Source organism: Thamnophis sirtalis, unplaced genomic scaffold (genome assembly GCF_051295495.1).
Source record: "Thamnophis sirtalis isolate CommonGarterSnake01/CBP01778 unplaced genomic scaffold, rThaSir2_p1.2 scaffold_5, whole genome shotgun sequence".
Classification (NCBI taxonomy): domain Eukaryota; kingdom Metazoa; phylum Chordata; class Lepidosauria; order Squamata; family Natricidae; genus Thamnophis; species Thamnophis sirtalis.
In genome coordinates, this window is record NW_028261385.1 from 80,530,475 (window position 1) to 80,548,917 (window position 18,443).

At 35.8% G+C, this 18,443-nt stretch overlaps 1 protein-coding gene across 3 annotated transcripts in view; it reads left to right on the forward strand.

Annotated features, from left to right (window-relative positions):
* DENND4C (DENN domain containing 4C) overlaps positions 1–18,443 on the forward strand; it is a 72,886-nt gene that overhangs the window by 22,569 nt on the left and 31,874 nt on the right. For all 3 annotated transcript variants that reach the window (XM_014057755.2, XM_014057756.2, XM_087716114.1), the window contains exons 2-11: positions 1,076–1,397; positions 3,425–3,677; positions 4,741–4,810; positions 5,969–6,138; positions 7,496–7,737; positions 7,875–7,941; positions 9,139–9,197; positions 10,339–10,483; positions 12,360–12,535; positions 18,088–18,188. In XM_014057755.2, coding sequence (XP_013913230.2) covers positions 1,093–1,397; positions 3,425–3,677; positions 4,741–4,810; positions 5,969–6,138; positions 7,496–7,737; positions 7,875–7,941; positions 9,139–9,197; positions 10,339–10,483; positions 12,360–12,535; positions 18,088–18,188 — 1,588 coding nt within the window. In that variant the 5' untranslated portion in view covers positions 1,076–1,092. The remainder of the gene's footprint in view (positions 1–1,075; positions 1,398–3,424; positions 3,678–4,740; positions 4,811–5,968; positions 6,139–7,495; positions 7,738–7,874; positions 7,942–9,138; positions 9,198–10,338; positions 10,484–12,359; positions 12,536–18,087; positions 18,189–18,443) is intronic.

The following is an 18,443-nucleotide window of genomic DNA, read 5'->3' on the forward strand; positions in this document are numbered from 1 at the left end:
ATGCAAACCAGAAGTAGGGGAATGGACGTCTGGTTTGCGTGTTGGGCCATTTTTCGTACTCCGGAGGTTTCAGGGAAGTCTCCTGAAACCTGGGGGGGGGGGCGGGGGAGGCTTCTAGAAAGCCTCTGGAGCCTGGGGAGGGCGAAAAATGGATCCATCGTGGGCCAAAGCACGCAGAGGAGAGCGGGGGTCACGCGCATAGCATGATGGGTGTGGGGATGCCTTATGGCCATATGGGCAACCCAAAAGTTCAGGAACGATGATTTCCAGTTTGCCCGTAGGGCTGTTTTTCACCCTCCAGAGACTTCAGGGAAGCCACCTGAAGGCTCTGGAGAGCGAAAAATGGCCATATGGGCAACCTGGAAAGCACCATTCCTGAACTTCCAGGTTGCCCGTATGGCAGTTTTTCCTCCTCCGGAGCCTTCAGGGAAGCCTCCTGAAACCTGGGGGGGGGGGGGCGGGGGAGGCTTCTAGAAAGCCTCTGGAGCCTGGGGAGGGTGAAAAATGGATCCATCGTGGGCCAAAAGCACGCAGAGGAGAGCGGGGGTCATGCGCATAGCATGATGGGTGTGGGGATGCCTTCACATGACCCCCCCTGCGGTCCCCCCACTTTTTGCACGCGATCTGAAAAAGGTTAGCCTGTTGTACATATTCTAGTGTATAAATAATCAGCATCACAATTGGTAGGACTTAATTTGCTTTTCTTATTCACTGCTATGTGTTTTGATTATATTATACACAAAGGCGTTTTTTTTAACTTGCACAAGAATTGCATTAGTAAAGAAGAGCTCATTGACTTATACAGTATGGTAAACTTTCCTTTGAAGAAACTCTGAGACATTTTAATAATTTTAATAGTTACTGGAAATGTATATCCATTATTTCAGTTAGGTGCATTGTTGTATTTTAATCTTACTTCAAGGAGAAAAAGATTACCTGACTGGTTCTTGATTGGATGCTGGATGTATGCATGAAACCTTTCATTGATAACCTATGTTTTATCTCATTCTGCATTCTCAGGTTGTATTATGTTACCAACCTGATAACATAATTGAAATTAACTTTTTTTTTACAGGAATCCTAGGCATAACAATGAGAGAAGATAAAGGTCCAAGAGTGGTTGATTACTTTGTAGTGGCAGATCTCACCGATACGTCAGCACTTCTAGATCAAGAGGGAAATCGCTCTGAAACCAAGTCTTTTGGTCCAAAGGCTCCAATCACTGAACTTGCTGTGATCATCAAGTCAGCAGGTGAAACTGTTCCTGAGGGGTATACATGTGTAGAAGCAACTCCTACAGGACTTCAGGCCAATTTGAACTATGGAAGTCTTAAAAGTCCGGAGCTTTTTCTTTGCTACAAGAGAAGCAGGGACAAACCACCTCTTACTGACATTGGGTGAGTTGACGTTGAAATATTTGTGGGCATCAATATGATGATGAAGGGAGAAAGGGTCTGTTAAAATGGTTACAAGCAGTCTCTTAGTTTGTAAGAAACTAAGTTAGTTACTTAGTTTATATTGTAAATCTATTTATGATCTATGTGCTATATAATTTATTCTGAGTTCTTATATTGAAGCAAATTCGATGGTCGATATTATAAATGACTTCTGATATACCTAATATTCATTTGGTCGTTCGTCTCTCAATAATACACAAAGTCCTTAAAATATTCTGATGATAGTTGATTTCCAACCCATCCCCACCCCCGAACTTTAATATGATGCTGTGAACAGTAGTTGGTATATCAACCTATATAAAGTGTTTTAATTGAAGGAAAAATACACACATAGAAGATATGGACAAGGATATGCCCTATATACACATGATAATAAATATGTCACATAACAGTAATATATTTAGCTTAATATAGGTGGGAAATGGTGACAGAGTGATTTATTTATAAGTAGTGGGTGGCTTCTACCATCAGTATAGAATTACATAGGGTTTTGAGCCACAGTGTTTTGAAACATGAACAATACAACAATTGCAAAACTGTAACAAAAGGTTGTTATGAAACCACCGGTAGCTGATAATATCAGATATGATTTTGTATGGATTGATGGCTTCATCCATGCTTGTCATTGCAAATCAGTTTTTTAAAAATGTGAAATTACAGGTCCTTGTTTAACTGAATTGTATACAGGAATATAAACATTCATGGACATTTACTATATGTACACCAGTGCCGTGTTATGTGCCCAACTGTTGTCAGTGCCACCACATGATAAATAGAACAATACTGTTGCTAAACATGTGCTATTTTGTGATAAATGTTACTAAAAACATTTTGAGACTTTTTTTTTGTAGTATTGTTCACTTTAAAAGAAATAATGTAGGAAATCCTCATGTTGCAATAATTGGTTTACACTTAATGGGCTACTACTCTTTTATGTTGATAAGCATAATATTGCAAAGTAGATGAAGAAGATGTTACACATACTAAAGCATTAAAAGATAGGAAAGAGGTGGGGAAATTGATAAAACTAATAGTCTTCCTCAACTTTGTAGCCTCCAGATGATTTGAGATGACAGTTCCCATATACCTAAGCCAACATGGTCTGAGAATTTGGGAATTGAAGTCCAAACCTTGTATCTAGTTACTATTAGATTTCTAATCTGCCTTCCCTTTACAAGCTCTCTTTTTCTCATAATAGCAACCTTTTGAGATAAGTTGAACTACGAAGGATAGGTATTCCTCGACTTAGAATCACGATTGGAACTAGAATCTTGATTGTTAAACGAAGCTGTCTTTAAGGGTGTGTGACTGTTTCACTCAACAACCGCAATCTTAGCATGCTGTGCAGGCTTCCATAGACCTGAAATCCTTTGGCACAGAGCTTTTTCAGCCAATCTCTCAGCATGCAGCAGCAGCTATTTGCAATCTTCCCTGCTAGCTTCCCCACTGATTTCCTGGGGAAGCTGGCAGAGAAGATTGCAAATGGTGACCACATGTTCATGGAGAGCTTGGCATTTGGTCATAAGTGTGAACAGGTTGCCAAACATTCAGAATCTGAAACATTTGTTGTTGGTCAGAAGTGCTTTACAGACTGTACACTTTCTGAGGTCATCGTTAATTCAAGCCATCATTAAGCGACCCGCTTAAGTCAAAAACTACCTATTATGACTTGTCTAGAGTTTTACAATAAGCTTTCCTAAATGGAGGCAGTTTTGAACCTGGCTCATCCCTGGTTTAATCCAACTCCTTTGCTTTACATAAAAGGCTCATATGTCTTTCATCTTCAATTTTAAGATCTTTTAACCAGAAAGTTTTGTGAAGTTCATCTTATCTGCTGGTCTAATATGCACATGGGATTATTCCAGCGTTCCTTGTCTTGGGGCCGGCTATTTTGTGTGAGAGAAGAATAACTGAACAGTTTATTAAATGATCATATTCCTATGTGCGTTATTTCCTCTTATCTGCAGAGTTTTATATGAAGGGAAGGACATTGCGAAGCAAGATTGTGAGGTGATCCAGGCTACTCCCTATGGCCGCTGTGCAAATGTCAATAACAGCTCAGTCACTTCCCAGCGAATCTTTATCACCTTTCGGAGGGCTCTTCCAGTGCGAGCTCAAAACTCCTTGGCTGTTACCGACATATGTGTCATTGTAACTAGTAAAGGAGAAACCCCACCTCACACTTTCTGCAAAGTTGATAAGAATTTAAATTGCGGCATGGTGAGAATAACACGTTATTTGAAAAGTTGCTATTCAAAAAGCAATGGGTGGGGGTGAAAAATGTGGAATGGATTAGTGGTGCAAAAAAAAAAAATGTAAAAAGTGCATTTAAGTCAGAATTCAGTTTGTATCACTTTAGTTTCCACTGCTTTGCATTTTTTTTGTTCCTAAACTATTGTTGCCAAAATCTGTAAGATAGGCAACTATTACTTTTTGGGTGGGAGGAAAAGTATGTATTGAACTTTAGAAGACTGCTGGTTTATGAAAGAAAAAAGATGGTCTGTATGCTTGTAACATATACGAATTGGATTACTGAGTGAAAATTAATATATGTGTATATGTATGTGTATTCACAATTCATACACATACATATATTCTTACTGCATTTATATTCTGCTTTTGAGATCTTTGATATGAGCACAACAGTCTTGTTAGGAATGTAGGGCTGAAAAACAGTGACTAACCCAAGTCATCTAGTGAACTCCACGTTCGAATAGAGACTTGAACCTTAGTTTCTTCATTATTTTAACTTTAACCCTCCTCTACACTACCTATCTGCCCACATTTATTCATTGTGGGCCATAATTTAGTCAAGGCTTTCCAAATCCACATTAGAGCTCTACATGAATCAGGCCAACTAAGATTGCAATTTGATTTCCAAGCTTGCTTTAAATCAGCATACCCATTTTTAAAATAGGAAGGTAAAAAATTAGAGCTAAATAGGTTAGCAATGAAACCAGAGAAAACACTGCACTGTCTTTCATATATTAGCATATATGCCTTTGCAGCATTCTGCGAAAAACATTTACTACCATATAGGAGGGAATTATTAGCAAATACCAAATTTACTTGCCTTGTGTCTTGGAGTCTGTAAGTATACAACTTCTAATAATAGCAGAATCAAAATTCTGTGCTTTATTTGGGTTGCGTTTATTGTTGCAAATATTATATGATTATGTATTGTGAGCTATACATTTAAACAATTATTGCCTTTAGCATTAGAAGGTTTAAAAATAAAATAACTCCTGCGTTATGGAAAATGTTTCTTATTTGTTCATTACAGTGGGGTTCCAGTGTATACCTTTGTTATAAGAAGTCAATTCCAACTTCTAACTCAATTGCATATAAAGCTGGTAAAGTATTTATTTTTATAAATTGCAATATATTAGAAGAGACTAATATTAAGAGGGTATTTTATAGTACGTTAAACTTGCCTGTTAAATAGTGAAGTGAATTTGCTTGATCAAAGAACATTCATTATCTATATTACTCATCTAAGGTGATCCTTAGATGAGGATCCTTAAAAATAGTTTTTGAATATATTATGTTGTTGTGAAAAAAATTCAAAACAGTTTATATTCTCTTTGATGTATCCTTCCATGTATATCTTTATCAATCATGAATTGTATGATGAAGAGCCTTATCATTCTAACACTTTTCTGTATATAATATTTGAAATGAAACATGTATAAAAGAAACTAGTTGGAAATTAAATCTCCTTATGTTGAACATTTCTTGTTGTATAGCAGGAATGTCAAACTCAGGGCATCATGTTGGCATCATGTGATGTATCGGGACTTTTCTCCCCCTTCACTAAACCGGGTGTGGCCAATTCATGATGCATCTGGCCTGTGGGCCGGGAGTTTGACAGCCCTGCTTCATTGCTGTGAAATAAAGGAGAATAGTCAATATTTCAAGAAATAATAGGGAAACTGCATTTTTTTAGTTAAAAATTGCATTTTCATCCCAACTGTAGGTCAGAATTCTGCCCCAAATCTAAAGTGAATAGATTGATAGGTTTGTATATACTTAAGGATAATGACATATGTTGAAGAATTGTTGCCGTACGTTTACTCAACATGTTGACAGGATTATACAAACTCTGCACTAAAACATGAATGAGAGCTTTCTTACCTTGATAACTGTGGAATAAGTTATCACTAGGTTGGAACCCTTTTAATAATAGAAGGCTTAAGCAATTTGATAGGGATATATACTCACATTATTTTAAACATTAAATTTGCCAGTAGCCATATCTTTGCACATAGAGGATGTGTTCTTTGGGGAGACACCTCACTGGGCTTCAGTCCCAAATCATTTGATACTCAGAGGAGTTTTTGGGGTGAATTGCTGAAAGCTGAGGAGGAGGTGTTTTTAAATTTAATTTTATACCGTATGGTATTTAGCGTGTGTACTCTAGCATTTTTTTAAAGTCAGTATTCAGAAGACGAGGAGGAGCATTCTGTTATTTGTGTACAATACACTTATTTATTTATTTTCATGCTTTAAAGGTTTAATATTCAGATATCCAGAAGATGACTATGAGTCATTCCCCTTGTCTGAATCAGTACCTCTCTTCTGTCTTCCAATGGGGGCTACCATTGAATGCTGGGATCCTCAAACAAAATACCCGCTACCTGTATTCTCAACATTTGTTTTGACTGGCTCATCTGCAGAAAAAGTATGTTTTCAGAAATGTAATATTTGCTTTTATTTATTATTAAATTTCTAAATAAAAATATTACTTTATCCCATAATATTTATTTTTAAACTGGAAACGCACACACACACTCTATGCCCTCTATCTTGATACACCTTAAAGCATTTAGGAAAACAAGCCTAAAAACGCAACAAATGAAGGTAAGGGTTAGCTCCTTTGTGTTTGCAGCTAGTCCTCATTTAGCAGCCAACAACGGGAACTAGCAGCTCTGTTATAAGCGAAGGAGTTGCTGTGTGGGATATCATATGGCCACAATTGTATTTTTCTGTTCTCCACTTAGCCACGCCTTGGAATGCTCACATGAACACTGGGATAATTAGCAAGAAGGAAATTAATGTTTGCATTTACACTCATTGGAGAGGAAGGGGTTACATGAGAGTAAGGCAAACAATGGGGAATACACATTAAAAGTAATGCAGTAATGCTAGCAGCCCTGAGCGCACCACACAAACAGCCCAGTGTGTTCCTGTTTAGTCTCTTGTAGTCCCTTCTCCAATCTCTCCATCCTGCAAGGAAGGGTCAGGAAGAAAGAGGTCAGTCACAAGACAATATAAGTGTAATGGAGATCATGTGACTGAGGGATACTGTGAAATTTGTGAAGTGGGCATCGATCATAAAGTCAATTTTTCAGCACTATCGTAACTTAAAAGAGTTGCTGAACAAAACATTCGGTAAGCAAAAACTACTTATTTGTGGCTTATACCTTTATTTTACCAGTAAAATTTTGGATAGAAAAATATTTAATTTATGAAGTAGTTAAATTATCCTTAGTGGATGTCTGTAATACTGTCACTTTTAAACATTTGAAAGCCTTCACTAAAATCTTGAAATCTTATCTCAACCTCATGGTGCAGGAGTTAGAGGAGATAATTGGAACATTTCTTCTCTTTGTATCTTACCATAACTGTTGAAGCACAGCTGCTTCTAAAGATGGTAACAAAGATTCTAACACAGAGATTCAAGTTCATGAATCAAGATTAAATATTCTGCTTAATTATACCATTTAATTATTAATTAAATTATAGCCCAAATGAGTTACAGCCTACTAGATACTTGGATGCTAATGAACTTCCCATCTCTGACGAAACTAGGTATTATCACAAAACATAACCCACTAATGATATAAAAAAATGTCATAGTTATCTTTATATTGTTAGTGTGAGTTTTTTTGAAAATATCTAGTTGTGTGGAGGACTCAGAGTGGGAAATATTCTTTTTCTTTCATTTTTTTAGTTGATCAAGTTCAATATGTGTTGTTTGTTTATCCAATTTCTATAGCTGTTAATGCCATTCCTACTTTTTCCTGTTTTTATTCTAGGTATATGGTGCAGCTATCCAGTTTTATGAACCTTATGCACAAGACTTATTAAATGAAAAGCAACACATGCAGCTTGGCCTTCTGACAGCTGTAGGGAGAAAAAAAGTTACTTCCAAATCTATCAATTCCAACAAATGCATCTGCCTTCTGTCACACTGGCCTTTCTTTGAAGCCTTCCGAAAATTTCTAATGTTTATCTATAAGCTGTCTGTGTCTGGTCCGCATCCTCTTCCAATTGAAAAGTAAGTGATAGATTCCTCAAAATATCTTCCCATTTCAATGGTTGTTTTATGTAAGTCTCACTGGATGTTGTTCTTGATGACATAATATTTTAAATCTTAAATGCTTGAGGTAATAGATGTTTTAAAAAATTTTACAGGCACATATCTCACTTTATGCACAACATACCTTTCCCTTCACCACAAAGACCAAGAATCCTTGTGCAGGTAAGTTAACAATTTGATACAGTTTAATAATACTATCGATAGCCCTTAGACTCGTATACCTCTTCACAGTGCTTTACAACCCTTTCTAAGGGGTTTACAGAGTCAGCATATTGCTCCCAACAATCTGGGTCCCCATTTTACCAATCTTGGAAGGATGGAAGGCTGAGTCAACCTTGATCCTTGAGCAGTTGGCAGAATTAACCTGCAATATTACATTCCTAGCACTGTGCCACCATGGCTCTTACTACCATCATATTTCCTGAGTATTGTTCCTATACGTTTTCATGCTGTTCACTAAGCATATGGGCACCATGTTCCTTTTACTTGCTCCACTTTGTCATACATTTGAGGGATCATGAAGAATTTTATATTACTTTCCTTATATAGTGAGCAACAAATCCAGCTTTCTTTGTTTTCTATGTACCTGATCAAACAATTCCTGAAAATATCTCACTATTTAGTTCTCTATGGAACATCCATATAGTAATGACTAGCATTGGAATTAGAAATATGAACTGACAAGTTGCATTGTTTCAATTTCTCAGATAAGTATCCATGTTTGAAACAGTGCAGCTCAAAAGTGGTGCGTAAAGTGAATTCTGTATTTATAAAATGCCAGCAGCTTATGTATTTATTAAATTCATATGTTGCCTATCTCAGTGGTGAACTACTTTGGACAGCTTATAAAATCATATAACAATTAGAATATTAAAAACATTAAAAAATTTAAGCATTGAAAATTAACAAAAATAAAACTAGGTAAGAAAGGAACCAATGCGTAAACAGGGTGGAGGTAGGATCTTCTTCATCTACAAAAATTTTCAGAATGGGACAACCTCATTTTGTACCCAAGCCGCGTGGAGCAGGCCAAACCTATTGGAGTTTCTCAATCTTATTTTTCCCAACCCCTTGCTGACACTTCATGGTAGAAAAGCAGTTATGTTAAACCCCCTTATAGAAATACTGTGAAAGTTTTTACAATTATATATGTGAAGTGCCAGAGAACTAGAAATGCTAATTTCACAGCTGGTTGCCTGTGCCTATCTAGTCATGTCTGTTTTCTATGCAAATAGTTGTAGATAAAGTATAGTTCAGGGGCTAATGTGATTAAATAATTAATTAATATCTGATTAGTTAATTTGCTTATGTGGATTTTCTCAAACTGCCAAATAACTAACTTTTGGTTTTTTTTTACAGCTTTCGGCCCATGATGCATTAATATTATCTCAACCAGTCTGTACACCTTTACCACTCAGGTAATATTGGTCAGTGGAGTATTTTAAAGACGCAGCTGAATTAAAATATTAAGAGCCAGTTTACATAACAATAAACATAATTTGTTTAGCAACAAATGAGCAAGATGCTAATACATGCAATGCAGATTTTACCTGCATATGTTTACAAATTGTTTTTTTGCAATGGATATATATACCCCCCCCCCCCCCCGTGATGACCTGGGACATGGCACAGAGATAACACAGGCCCCTTTATTGCTCCAAATTTCCCAAAACGCTCCCACGTTTCTGGAAAGTCCCAGAGCAAAGTGATGACACACATACACACACACCTCAACAATGTCTGACTGCAAATAGTCCAGCCCAATGCTGTGAGCACCATGGCTGCAAAGCAAGAAATCCAGAAAAAATGCAAGGAATCCAAGAAAGTTCAAACATCAGCACACAACACTCATTGTGTGTTGTTCAGTGTTTGTTCCTGACAAATGCCCCTCCCCACAGTGTCTCTTTAAGGCTCAGTCCCAAGGGTGCCTTGTGAAGAGGGGCGGGTTGCTTTCCCGAGTAGTTGGGTCAACCTGCGCTGTTCTCGCCTTCTCTCCACTCTCTGTACTCGAGAATCAGGAGGGGGGAGGAGTTCTGTCTCTCATGTTCACTGCTTAGCCTCTCCTAGTCATCCTGACCCCCTTCCTCCTTGCCTACAAGCCGTCCCAATCCTGAAAGGCCCTGGCCTGACTGGGCTTGCTCCTTTCCATTTTCCTCCCAAGCCAATAAAGCGTCTCCCTCAATTTCCACCTGCTCCAATTCCAGCTCGTCTTCCTCTGCTGATTCAGGCTCCGATGGGCGCATGACACCCCCGGTCACTGAACATACTGGAATTTCACATTCATTTCTAACAAGAAATAAAATAAAGTCCATAAAGTTTTTAGATTATCAAAATGGATCTACAACAGCAGTCTTCTTTTTTCTAAACGTGAAATGTACATGTAAATGTACAAATATCTCAAACACGTTTCTGTGATAATAAAATATGATGTTATGAGATAGGTTCTCCTATTTCACTATCCGGTATATGATAGTCGCTGGGTGGCAATTATTATTATTATTGTTATTGTCATAATGAGCAATGAATGTTACAGTCCTCTGTGTCCTGATCTCATTGTAGTGGGGCAAACTATACCACTCTGCTTATGAACCTTGGACCAGAAAACTGTGCTACTTTACTCCTCTTTGTCTTGTTGGAAGGCAAGATTCTACTACATTCTCTCTGTCCAGCTGTGCTGACTGGAGTTGCCGAAGCTGTGGCTGCTGTAAGTGCTCATAAGTTTGAATATTTTGATTACCAAATTTTTATCTAATTGGTTTTTTGTTCTTTGTTGTCACAAACATTGAACACTTAATTTTTTTCTTTTATTTTGTTTCATGTGACCTTCTGAAAAAAAGTTTTTTATATTTCTGAATTAAATATTTAAATTGTAGAATAAATATATTTTGTTTATGTGAATAAGAAAGGGCCCACTTGGTTATTTAAATTATTTTATTTAAATGGGAAATTAATTTGCAAGGATTTTCTATTAGGATAGTGTAAGTGATTCACAGCTTTTTTTCTGCAAAAGGATTAATCCAAAGGAACTATTGCATAAGAATAATAGGTTCTCTCTCTTTTTTTCCATATCTAAATTTTCAGAATGAGGCCTTTTGATTATTAAAGTCATTTAAAAAGTAAAACCCTGCCATAATACACAGTATTTTGGTATTCTTCAAATTCTCTGGAACAAATCCATATCCACAATGCAACTTTCCCTCTTTATTCATTCCCTGTGTTTCTCAGCAGATAACTTTCCCATCAGGTAGACAAGATCACAACTACACAAGAACTCTAAAAGACTTTTTATTGTTATTGGCCATAACAACAAAATCTTACAAGTCTGATTATGCTATACTCCTTTCTCCTTATACTCCTGCCTCCAAATGTTATTTCATTCTTATCTTTAAAATGCTTCAGCCTCCTTTACTTAGGCAACAGATCCTACATATCTCCATCAAAGTTTTCCTGATTCTCTACAGAAGTTGTCTAGTTCTCAGAAGGTTATTATCAAACCCTTTAGGGAAGAGAAACTTGCTTATTTTGTTGTTGCTATTATTTTATCATTGGAAAGATTGATAGAATCCTGGGCTTCCATTTTATTTAGTTTGAAATGCAATTAGGAAGTAAACATAGATGCTTTTCCAATGCATACACAAGCTACATTTTCAAGAAGATAGAGTCAGAAATAAACTTTTTTGCTTTTATTGGATCACTCTTTTAATCCGACAAATTATCTTTGCCCTCCTAAATTTCCCCCCAAGAAACTTGTTTTCTTAAATTGCATGTTACAGAGAAGGATGTCAGCAATTTCTTGAAGTTCATCTTCTGTATCTTCTGTATAATATAGTTGTCCTCAGTGACTATATATACCTACACACACACAAACATGAATTTTATGATATATAGCATCTAAGATGGGCAGCATTAGAAATAAAAATAAATAAAAACTACTGTATCATAATCCAAATGAGATTATATATAAATTCAGATTGAACATATTAGTAGCGTTAGAATAAAATTAATATATCAAACAATTTGTGGTTAGGAAACATGCTGTGCCACTGTTATAGGATTAAAAATACACTTAGTCTTTTGGTAGAACTTTTAACTTTTAAGTTTACTGTTGTTAGAGCACATGATAAATTTAAGTAGACCTAGAATAAAATACTTACAAAATAATTACAAAGACTTTTTTTTGCCAGCATTATGAATTATGTATCTTAGTCATTGTATATTTCTTTCATTTGCACAAGTGACTGTTGACTGGAATGGCTTAAAAAATAGTATTTAGATAAATGAAAATTGCATGATAGGATTTGCAATAAAATTCTTACTAATGCCTATTATTTGAGTTTAAAATTATGTATATACCCAGTAGGTTTGATAGCAGCTATGTCCAAGCAGCTAAATGACTTGTGTATACAGTACATGCTAAACAAGGATTAAATAATAATTTCAGATTCTGTTCATGCGGTGATCAGTTGATTTATTTTGTAATGTTGGAGCTCCTGTGAAATTCACATTATCTAGCATGGTTTGGTGTTACCTAGATTTCATTGTCTTTTTAATTGATGAGTTTCATTTCATTTTTTCTTCAGATGATCTTTCCATTTCAGTGGCAGTGTCCCTACATCCCCCTCTGTCCTTTGTCTCTGGCAACAGTGCTCAGTGCTCCTGTCCCATTTATAGTTGGAGTTGATTCACGGTATTTTGATCTGTATGAGCCACCACAAGATGTGGTTTGCATTGATTTAGACACAAAGATGGTGTACATGTAAGTGTGTTTTTTGAGTTTTTTTTGTTCATATCCTTTGTCTTCATATATATGTGTTTTGAATTATTTGATGTAAATTTCGAATGTGTTTATTTTGCTCATTTTATCCAGTCTGTGAAATTTAAAACAGACCAAATTGGATTTATGCAAGTACAGGTAGTCCTCAATTAATGACAGCGAGTGGTACTGAAATTTTCATTGCTAAACTATGTTGTTGTAAGGTGTGGCATTGTGTGACCTCATTGCTTAGCAACAACAGTACTGGCTATCGTTGCTTTCCTTAAGTGAGGATCACAGGGTCACTGAGTCCCAGGTAGCTTGCCAGCAGGCTGTCAAGCAGATGAGTGACTGCTGCCAGGTGGGGATTATGTGGGTGACAGTGAACACAACTGGGCTAGGCAGGACTGATGTTGTTAGAGGAGGATGTATGGGTTGTCTGTGAAGTATGGTGCAAGTATTGCTTGGGGAGGGGGGTGGGCTGCTGCCAGGCTGGGACGGTGCATGGGTGGCCTGTGAGGGGGCCAACTGCCAAGTGAGAGAAAATGGAAGCAATTTATTGGAATCCAAGAAGACTCCACACCTCTGATTCAGGTGACCCTGAGGTCACAAATAAAACCCCAAGTAACCATAATGGCTCTCAGAGAGTGTTAAGAGCAGTTGACTGCAAAGGAAACAATATACTTTCCATTCCCCCCCCAATCCTGGGTGGTGGCTGAATGAGTGGTCATTAAATGAGGACTACCTGTATTTCTGTGCTCTGAGTCGTCTAGTTCTTTGTGGGGGGGGGGGAGGTTTGTGTGCTTCTCTACTATTCACTTCCCCATCAGTTGTAACTTTTTGTTTCATTCCAGTTCAGTGCGCTGCTTCTCAGATAGCTTGGGAGATTTTTCTCCCAACTGACATTGTAGAGGTGAAAGTGTGTGTCTGTGTGTCTCTTCTCTTCTATGTGTATTATATTTTTCAGTAGAAAAACTGATAGACATCAAAAAATGCTGAAAATTCATAGGCATAGAAAAGATTAATCTTTGCCATTATGAGTGTTATCCCATGAAAAGCACTACGCTGCCATTTGAAAGAAGAAAAATTAATAAAAATGTATTGCTTATGAAGGAAGGATTTTTAGTGGCTTTTTTCTCATAATTCTAACTGGTTCAGTAAGTATTACTCTGCTGAGATGTAAATCAGAGATGGAGAATTTGTCAAGTAATGGTGGACTACCCTCCCATCACATTTAACATCTGACTGATGAAACATTTTCTGGAAAGTCATAAATTTCCTAACTTCGATATAAAAATTCAAATGGAATTAATTTTGAGAGAAAAGTGGTAAAATGTAGTCTGAGAAAGGATGTCTCAAAGGTGTTTTTCTTCTTGAGAAAGAAGGAAACATTTCACTTCTCATTCAAGAAGTTACCATCAAAACTGATGACAGTCCAGTTGCCTTTTGAAGAAAAAAAAGCACCTTTGAAACAACTATGACCTGGATGACTGAGAATCTCCACAGACATTCTGAGAAAGGATGTGTGAACGAAAGTCAATTCACACAAATGACATTTTTCAACTGTCTTCTGCCTCTTTGCAGTCCATTGCATCCTAAATATTGTTCTTGAAAGAAAAGGATCTTCAAAATAATGTGGAGATGACTTTGTAATGAAATGAGAGGAAGACAGCAGTGCATTTCACATCTTTAAGTCATATTTTAATATTCCTTTATAATTTTTATATTTTTATACAAGCTTTTATAGAGCAGCATAGTAGCCTAGTGCTGAAGACTCTCATCTCCCACTCAGGAGGTTAAGAGTTCAATCCCAGGTTGCGGCTGATGTTTCTCTCCTACAATACAAAGGAAAAAAAATCTGCTGTGAACTCTGCGTAGGTGTCAGGAAAGGCAGCTGGCAGTAAACAGCTCCATCCAGTCGCCCCCAACTCTACCCCGAATTAAGGGATTACAGGGTCATAAAAAGGGGAGGGTTTTTTTTAAAGCTTTTATTCCTGGAAACATGATAGTATTATACAAATGTTTATTTAATGGCATGATGTTTAATATTTTATTTAGAGGAATTGTTGTCTTTAAAAAAAACAACTGAATTTTGTGATTGGAAGGAGTATTTATTTCTGGAATACTTTTGCTCTACATTAGGGATAGCAGGAAAAGGAGTATTTGTGAGCCAAAATATTTGTTCTGTCCATCTCAAATCAAGCACGAAGAGATTTTGCAATTGAGTGAATCTACATAAAGAAGTGGTTGTGCAAAGATTGGAAGTTTTTATACCCAAACAACTGCATCCTGTAATATCATCTGTCTGCATCAGGGGAATGTGGAGGGAGGGTATGTGTGAGCCTGAAATTGCTCCCTCTTACTGCAGGAATACTTCCTGCAAAATGTGAACAACCCTAGAGTTATAGCTAATCTCTTTCTAAAAGGGGAATATTTTTCCCTACTTGCTTGTTTCTTTCTCTAGTTTCACATTTCAGTTTGAAGTAATCAAATGACATCAGTATCGTGTGACATACTTTGTAGTATTTTTGGCAACTTGGCCAGGAGGAAATCAAAGGTCTCGTGTTATGTTAGAATTTGATTAGAGCAGGTTTCTAAAAACCAATAAAATTCAAAAGAGATTGCACTTTAGGAAAACAATAATGTTTGCTAGTGAATAACAGCAAGGATTTGCCAGCTTTAGCTTCTGAGCTTAGTTCATGTTGTTTATACACCTACTACAGAATCAATATGTCTTGGCCCTATTCATTGTGGCTAATTTCCTTTCTTTGTGCTGAGTTTTCATACAATCACAGGAGAAAGGGTGGAGGAAAAATTAGGAAAATATCATTGTGAATCTAGAGCAGGAAATTTTGAATTGTTGCAGTCATTTGACAAGCCTGATACTTGTACATGCTTACAAGTTAAATAGTAATCAAATCAGTAATATTTTTATTTGCAAATCTTCAAATATTAAGATTTAATAACAGGATTGAGAAAATTACACCATGACCGTTCAGTTCTCACTACATGTCATGCTTGATGAGACTGGTAAGAATGTAGCTTTGTATCTGAGCTTTGCAAATTTTAGACAAAAGAACCCCTACAATCATTTTGTCTTGTGCTATATGTCTTTATGGTGACTCCAAGTCAGCTGCAGAGTATGGATTTGTAGTAAAGCAATCCTCCAATTGGATTTTAAAAAGGGATTGTGGATTTATCTACATTATAAATATGCACCAATGGAAAATGTGTTTCATTTTGAACTTGAAACAACTAGACTGTGGCATAGAAACTCAGTTAAATTAATTAACTTTAATATGGGTCATAATTCAGCTGAACAAAAGCATTTTCTTGTTGGAACATCTCAGTTGTTTTGGGTTTTGGCTGAAAGAAACATATTATAAAATACACAAGAACTATGGAACTGATTTACAGAGTTAACAGTTTCCACAAAATCACACTAAAATTTCATGAAATGTTGGTGTTCTTAGTTGAAATTGTGTTTGCTAATTGTTCTAAATTTGTTTGATGTTTAGCAAGCAAGACAATTTGCCAGCTCTTGCAATAAATTACAATTAGAGTTGCTTACAAATGCAGTCATTTAACAAAATTCCTTGAATAAAATATACTTTACACAATGATACATTGCAAGATAGAATCAGCAAATTGTAAAGTGTAAATTGTAAAGTAAATCAGCAAATTAAAAGATAATAGGTTATTTAAAGAAGCTAAAATTACAAAGTTGATAGTAATAGCTATCTTGAGCCTTATTCTTCCTTGTGAAATAACAGGCTATATTTTCCATCTCAGAAAATTGTTAAAAGGAGAATTAAAGTTGTGTCAATTCAGAAACATGGTTTATATTACTGAACTGAACTGATTAGGTAGATTGATTCTTACATTCTGGTTTCATAAAAAGGAGCATATAAAACATAATTTGTTTGTTTATCTTGTCTGGAGTTTGATAAAGAAAATTAAAATTATAATATTGTATGAAATAATATATTTTTCAAAGTATATTTATACAAGAGGTACTCTATGGATAATTAACCAAATCCAGGACAAAAGTCTGAATTGATATACTGAGATTTGAGTTACTGTACGTAACTATGTTTTTAGGAGGAGAAAGTTTGTTTGAATTCATTTCTACTCTTTATCAATTAGTAAAGTAATATTAGTTTATTCCTAAATTCTTTTATCATTTCTGTAGTAAAGTGACTGATACTGACTTGCCTAAGCAGCTTATTTCATTGGTAAGGATGAGTTTTGAACTGGCAATGTTTGCTTCTTGGTGTGTTTTAAGCTGCTGTGCTGTTAGACTTTCATGCCCTGAATTTTTGAAAATGCTCTGAAAAAAAGAAATGTCAGAACCAAATATATTTGGATAATGTTATACTACTTCAAGTTTATGAACAAGCCTAAACTGTATGCTTGAATTCTAGAAGTCTTGTGGTCTTAACCCTAGTCTCCCCTTAGTATGGTTTTGCACAAAATCTTGATAGCTCAGGTTTAAACTAATTATACTATTGTCTTGAGCAAGGCCATTTCTCATATTTAGCACTGTTTAATTTAATGATCAAATGAGTTGTAAATTGGCTTACAATGAGTGTTGAATTTTTAACTCTCCCACTCTCAACTCACATAATTTTGAAAATTATATTGAGCTACTTAAATCTCAACAGTAGCCATGAAGATTGCAGGTTGATTACTCCTGATTTATGTAAGAAATTATGTAGAATGGTTCAATCTGACTTTTCCTCCTCTTTCTTTTGTTTTCTTTCTCATGTGCTGAAGAACTGAAGCAAAGCTGAATGAGACTTCTATATCTAAAAGAAACTTTATACTTTACTGACCTAAGCAATTACAATACAGGATCATAAATAAAAGTCCTGATGTAAACATTATTTTCACATTTTGTGTCATTCTCTGCAATTTTCTTTCAGCATACAACTTTTTTTTTTGCATACAGTGCAAAATTAACTTGCATAATATACTGATTCATCTTTGTTCAACCTGAATATTTCAGTTTTAAAATGTTTTGTCAAGATTCAGTGCCTGTACATGAAAAATTAATATTTGAGCCAGTTTTTCTACACAGGCAGCTTTTACATTCAACATTAACTATAACTCTAAACATTTGATAAAAATATTTGATAAATATCAAACTTTGATAAATAATATTGCGTGTTACCAGATATAATTTCAAGCTTGGAAATATGAGGCAAAAAATTCATTGCAAAACAATGCTGCAACCATATCTTAAGATAAACTTTTATTTAGATGTACATTGAAATAACGTATCTAAATAAAAATACTCAAAGAAAGGTTTGTGTAGTTTTGGAATGAAATCTAAATTTAGCTGAGAGGACTGGTAATACTTTTCAGAGAAACCCCAAAGTTGATTCAAGTCACTTGGCATTGAAACAATGAAACAAGTTTCGGAATTTTAGTGGGAGAATATAAATGCCCGTTCTCATTCTTATTTCAGAATCGGGAAGCAAGAAAAGCTGAGTGTTCCATTTTTTATATATTGCTCATTTTGACATATATATACCTTTGTTTCTGCTGTATAGATCAGATGATAAGAAGAGTATGAACTGGAAGCTGCTCCCTAAGAAGCCTTGCAAAAGCCTTCTTGGCACGTTAAGGAAATTGCAACCACAACTTGCCTTAGGTAAAACAAATAAGAGGTTAAAAGGAACTAATCTTTGGAAAAGAAGAAAATTCAGCTGAACTGTTTGCTTTCCCACATACTATTTTGACAGAGATATGCAATTTAAAATGTTTTCATCCATCGGTTCTCTTTTTTGGGTGAAGGGGAGGATTATTCCAAGATATTTAAAACAATTCAAACACTAGAAAAATCCAATTTCTCTAGTTTTCCATAGAAACTATAGGAAGCGTATGAATTTTATTCCTGTTAACTAAG